The sequence below is a fragment of the Halichoeres trimaculatus genome, unplaced genomic scaffold (assembly GCF_033239565.1).
Source record: "Halichoeres trimaculatus isolate MK-OKI-2021-1 unplaced genomic scaffold, fHalTri1.1 fHalTri1_scaffold_16, whole genome shotgun sequence".
In the NCBI taxonomy this organism is placed as follows: Eukaryota; Metazoa; Chordata; class Actinopteri; order Labriformes; family Labridae; genus Halichoeres; species Halichoeres trimaculatus.
In genome coordinates, this window is record NW_027437194.1 from 24,462,155 (window position 1) to 24,468,533 (window position 6,379).

At 39.9% G+C, this 6,379-nt stretch overlaps 1 protein-coding gene across 1 annotated transcript in view; it reads right to left on the reverse strand.

Moving 5' to 3' along the window:
- The window catches only part of LOC141805927 (netrin receptor UNC5D-like), a 334,456-nt gene extending 328,933 nt beyond the window's left edge, over window positions 1-5,523 (reverse strand). The window contains exon 1 of the mRNA XM_074691174.1: window positions 4,950-5,523. Coding sequence (XP_074547275.1) covers window positions 4,950-5,037 — 88 coding nt within the window. The 5' untranslated portion in view covers window positions 5,038-5,523. The remainder of the gene's footprint in view (window positions 1-4,949) is intronic.
- Between the last annotated feature and the right edge of the window lie 856 nt (window positions 5,524-6,379).

Below are 6,379 nucleotides of genomic sequence, written 5' to 3' on the forward strand. Positions count from 1 at the left end.
GGTCGACCTGACTGCAGAGGATGCATGCTGCACACACAACAGGAGTGCATTATCACATGACTGCAGTGAGTTATCTCATAATTTTTTTGATTTTGTAGTGCACTGATTCATGAAATTTCATAAAGTTAAAAAGTAAAACAGCGAGAGCTTAGTGTCATTCCTCCTCCACATCGACTATTACACAGTGAAACAAAGTCTGATCACACTGACATACAAACTGTGGTTATCAGGCATCACAGTAAAAAAGAAAAAAACGATCCATGTTAAGTTAGTTAAGTTGATAGTTCTAATTTTGAACAACAGAAATGTTTGGGTTTAATTAAAATCAAAGTTTCACATTTTTGGTTTAACAGAAAATTGTCAAATGTTGGAGGTCAATAATAAAATTTATGTAATCAGTATTTTTTAATGATAGTGTTGCATCATTACTTGATATAATGATCAAACATTACAGTATAACAGTCAGACCCATAAGGTAATTGTGGGGGCAAAAAAGCACCTTACCTGAATTTAACCAGTTTTGATTTTAAAACATAATTAGATCATACAGATGGCTATAATCCTCTACAAACTGTCATACCCAAAGGTCAGCACATCGTTTCACATTTCAGTAATAAAACTATCAAAATTGTTTTGTATTTCTTTCTTGCCTCAGGTGAAATGTTGCTGATTGTGTTCAGTGAGGACATTATATTGTCTTAAATCGATCAAAGGCTTCTGAATCGTATCGTATCACATCGTATCGTGACAGACTTTGTGATATCGTCAAATATCATATCGTTGTCCAAAGAATTGCTATCGTATCATATCGTCATGAAACTTGTGATTTACATCCCTAGAAATAACACTGTAAAATATTGTACATTTGATGGGTTAACTGTGATTTTCTCCATCTATGGATCTGCATGGACTGATCTGCATATACGTTGCAGACAAATGCAGACAGATCAAGTATTAGCAAGATCATGATGGATGGAGACGTGAAGCCCCAATCAAAACTCTTAACTCATTCTGTCTGTTTTTCCTGTTATTTTTTCCATAACAAGCTTTTAAGTTGAAGAGTTAAAGCCAAAGTCTTTGTTTTGTGTCCTCGTGAGGATCGTAACCTTTTTACATTAATATTAACCAGTTAGTTTTCAAGCCCAGGTAAATCTTTGCTCTAAGTATGAAGACATTCCCTGAAGGTGTTTCTTAGAAATTCTGTTCACAAGAGTGGTACAACCAAAAACACAGTGCCTGCAGCCAAGCTACCGAGGCTCGGAGGCATGAAAAGCAGCTTTAACTAGAGCGCTGGGAACGGTGGTTAATAGCAAACATAACTCCAACAACCGTACATCTGCTTAACTTGCTGAGGCCTTCATCCAGCTGTGGATTAGCACATATTGGTGCTATAGGGAGTGTTTTGGAAGCTGAGTGGAGTATGTTGAATAGCGTTTTCAAGTTTTTCCAAAGCATTAACTGACTTGGGAAGTTGTGATGACAAATCTCACACTTCAACTGCTGTGAAAAATCCCTATAAATACCTTCACAATGGAGAGAATAGATCTGTTGCACGTACAGTTTTATATCAGGCCTTTCCTTCATGTTGTGAAAGCTCCACTTCTATTTTTGATTGTTGGAATAATTTTCCTGAAAATGTGAAAAGCTCTTTTCAACCATTACAGCTAGAGCTGAAATGATTCCTCGAATGATTCGAGGTACTCGATTACAAAAAATACTCAAGTAGTTTTCTCCGCCTCGAGGAATCATTTAATTTTAAAAAAGATCAAAGGGTGGTATTTCAAATAGTGCTGAGGCCATATTAAGAGAGTTTTCAGACCCCTCAAGCTACCTCTTATACCAGGGGTGGGCAAACTTTTTGATTCATGGGCCACAATGGGTTCTAACATTTGACAAAGGGGCCGGACCAGGAGCAGATGGATGGAGTGCTTTGGTAACTATCAGGGTATCATTTGTTCATATCCGTTTTAGAATCCAAAATCGGAAAAAGGATAACGACTAGTAATTCAATTTTTCGTTTTCAAATTTTCGCTGTCTTGATTTTGTTTTGAAATTAAAATTAGAATATGAGAGAATGGAATTATAATGGGATTGTTAATCTGTGTATGGTTCGTTCTATCATTATTCTGTTTGAAAACAAAATTAAAAAAAAAAAAAAAGGACTTGTTTTTATATTTTTCTGGTTTAAAACCAAAACGGAAAAACGGAATAACGGAACAACGGAATTACTGAAAAACACGTTTTTTCTGTCTTGGTTTTAAAAAGGAAAAAACAAATAATAATAAAAGATTGTGTCAAAATTGTTTGTGTGGTATTTTGATATTAAATGTGAACTATCTATATAAAAAAAGGTTTATTCATTTAATTTTTTCAAGTTCGGCGGGCCGGATTAAAACATTTAACGGGCCGCATGTGGCCCCCGGGCCGTAGTTTGCCCATGCCTGTCTTATACAAATAGCAACTAGCAACAAATCTAGCTTCTTTTCTGGAGTTTGGAGACTAATGGGTCATTCTACAAAACAGGTGCCATTTGGGTCCGCAACATTTGATGAGATGAACAAGGCACAAAAAATGTGTCAAAGTGTGTTTACAGATTTTGAAACTACCAAAGCAAGTGCTCTTATTGACATGCTGTATCAGAAAATTATATTTCTTAAAGAGAAAAATTTTAATTTGATAAATAACTGCTCTTTAACTAGACAAAAATGTATTGTATCTGATTACTCGATTAATCGATGGGATTTTCAGTAGAATACTCGAGTACTAAAATATTGGATAGCTGCAGCTCTGATTACAGCCCATATATAAAGTGCACAGAATCCAAAGTGGCTCACATAGATAACTTAAGCCACACTTCGCTCACCTCATTACCTACATGTCATCACTCACAATGTAACAAGGTGAGGTGAACATGCTCAGTCCGTCTCCACTTATCCCCCAACATCGCACTTTTCTGGGATTTTCCAGAAAGGATTAATCTCCGGTTAATGTTCCCACAGCCTGCTGAGCTGAACACTGCATTTGCAGGTGATGATTAAGTCTCACCCTTGCATGGCAAAGAATAAACTTCATCACATCCTGGTTTCTGTGTGAGAGTTAAATTAACTGTATTGGAGAGAGTGTGTGTGTGGCAAGAAACCCAATATTTCATTTCAACCATGCTCCAAAGCTTGGCCTCTCCTGCACACTTTACATTATTTAGTCCATTTTTTGTGGAGTGTGCCATTTCCATTTCATCTCATCTCACTTCTGCATAAAGTATTTGACTGTTGACATCCATATCATCGCCTGACATAAATATTTATTTTACAGCCTGGCAGAAAGCCATCACAAACGCAGGCCTGGCTTTAAAACCTGGCAGATGTATAACACCATATACCTTTGCAGCTTATCAAAACTACACTCTGCACACACACACACACACACACACATTTTACTTTCATGCATACCCAACATTATTGTTTTTGCTGCCAAGCGCAGGTCACCGCTTTCAAGCGTAATGCACAGTTTTGCAGAGAGATGAAGCAGCTGGGGAGATATTGGTCATGTAAACACAAAGCACAGCCAGATCTGAAAGGCTATTTCCGAAACCTTGAAGGCAAACTTTAAAAAACGAGCGACAAGAAGCCTCCTGATCTCCACATGCAAGCTGCCCTGAAGATAAGCTACATATGCCTGATATAATATTTATGCTATGCAAATTCTCAAGTTGAAGCTAATTTTCCAAACTTAAAATGCAAAAATGAAAACCTTAGGGCTACTTAACTAATTGACTTGCAAATGCATCTTTGTTACATGGCCATGTGAGCTGAATGGATGTCAATAGGTCAGAACAGAAGCACCAGAGGAAAGAGGAAAAGAGCTCACAATGATCCATTCACTGACCAAATGAAAACACTATTAAAGATTGCGGATACATCTCAGTTCTCTCTCAGGCTTACATCTGAAAATGTTACCACATAAAACCAGAAACTTCTGCTCCATCACTCACAAAAACATTCTCCTACAACACAGTTAGACCTCGGTAAGACAATCCCACTGGCTGCCTTTTATTACCATCACATTTCTGCGCACGTCTGAGAAATTTAAATAAATAGCATCCCAAGCTTTCAAAGCAACTGAAATCAATTAGAATTTGCAGAAGCAAACCCAGCCCTGGAGCAATTATCTCCATATAACCAACCTTGAGAATACAGTGAGAAACAATAGCTCAGGCTAAGTAAGTGAGCAGAATAGGACACACAGGGAGAAGCCGGACGCTTTTGCTGATATTTCCACACCAGTTCAACTTCTCAATGAACCATTTTGTGATGTTGTTATTGTGGCCCTGTGGCAATTGGCCACGTGTGTTTGCATTAGCTGCTCAATTTAAAAAGAAATAAATAAATAAAAGAAAGAAAAAACAACCCAATATGCAGGGAAAATAATGTTAAGCACTGTTTTTACAGCAGGATATGAAATAATAAGCTGCTTTGTTGCATGTTAGCGTGGTGAAGTGGATCAGAAGCTGTTATCAGAGCGTGTTGCTGTACTCTGCACAACCTCCATGTCTAAGTGAATTTTATTAACCATGTCTTTAATTATAACCAGTTATCCTGAGGTATAATGGACACTTTTAAATGACAACTGGTAGACAAATGGCATTTGAATAAATGAACACACACAGCAAACTGAGGGGGATGTCTGCATCGTTTTCCTCCTCCAGAAGCAGCGGACACTCACAAACAAATCACAAACTCTGACGCCCAGGCAGCGCGTGGCACATGAAGACGGAAACTTGTCATAATTCAGATTCATCGTTCAGCAAAATGTCTGACTTCTGTGCTTAATATCACTTCTCAGAATGAAAAACCAACTACAACCACGGTCCCAAACACATTCTGTGGAGCCACACGCACGTTTCCTCCTCACTGACCACATATTCTGCACATGAAAAGAGTGGTTCTTACCTCGTGCTTGGGTAGCCGGGACTCGCGAGCCGAGAAGCACGAGGATGCCCAAACTCAGGTAGCATCCGCCCGTAAACTGTCCCATCATCACAGCGCTGCGTGTCTCCCTCCCCACCGGGTCTGGGGGCACCGTGTGCGGGTCTCCAGCATTTGTCGTCTGCTTGAGCCAACTCAAAAACCACGTCCGCGTTGCCCCCGACGAACGCTCTGTCCGGGTGCTGGGGCTTCGTTCAGAGTCCGTATGCGGGGCTGTTAACCTCGCGGAGTCGCAGTGCTTGAGCGGAGGCAGAGGAGCGGTGTGTTTTGAGGAGGCAGAGGCGCCGTGCTGAGCTTGCGGCGGTCGGCACTCTTCTGCGCGAGAGGAATAATTGCGGAGCGCGCGCGAGCCGGCAGCTCTGTGGTTTTTAGAGGAAGAGAGAGAGAGGAAGGAGAGGGAGAGGAAGAGAGAGAGTGGAAGAAGTCTTACAAACCCCCGTGGACCTGTTGAGAAATTTCAAAAGGTGCATGTGCGCACGCGCTGGTGTCCGTGCGCGCGCCTGTGATTACTAGATCTTTCAATCCAATTTTCAGCTGCACCCAGCCCTCTTATGTGGGCACACCAATATGTCAGTGAAATCCACGCCAGCGCCTTGAAGCTCTTGCTTTTGGCGTTGTCTCGAAAATCACGTTTTCACTAATTAATGCCTATCTCCTGCCCACGAGCATATGGCCATTGATTGGTGTCCAGTTGCCAATTAAGCAGACCATAGCTCATTAAAAAAGATTCTTCTTCCCAAATTCCTTTTTTCCAAATGATGTGAATATTCACAGCACATTGGACTGATCATTGTCATAGATTATCCCTTAGGAGAGAAAAAACAACAGATAATTGTTGCTGAAAGTAGAATAAGTTAAACTGGACATATCAGCAGAATGAACTGTGTGTAAATAATGTAGCACCTGTTAAAGAAGACTCTAGGCTATTTTAGCTGGACTCTTATTAAAGTCTCTGTGAGGACTTCTTGTTTGGTGCTGATTGCAGTGACACCTGTGGCTGGAATCTGACGTGCTTTTCTGGGATACAGACTCCATTTCCCATGAGCACCACCATCCACTGTCATAAAGATGTACTCTTAACATGGCATGCATTTGTTTGGGAGAGCAGATCTTTTTAACTGTCCTTTTCTTTGTTCAAGACCACTTTTCCCAGGATGCAAAGCGATAAGGTAATGTATTGATTTGTTGTTACGTAGTGCTATTCTTTGAAGCGTGACAACAATCAAACTTTGTAAACCCAGTTTGTAGTTTAGTGAACAAAAGGTGAGCAGACTATCCATTTAGTGTTACTCACAGACGGTGCCTGAAGAAATATTAATATATATTTTATGAAAAAAAGGACAAACCATCTTTTATAATTAACAAAAAGTACAGCAACATAAAAAACAGACTAT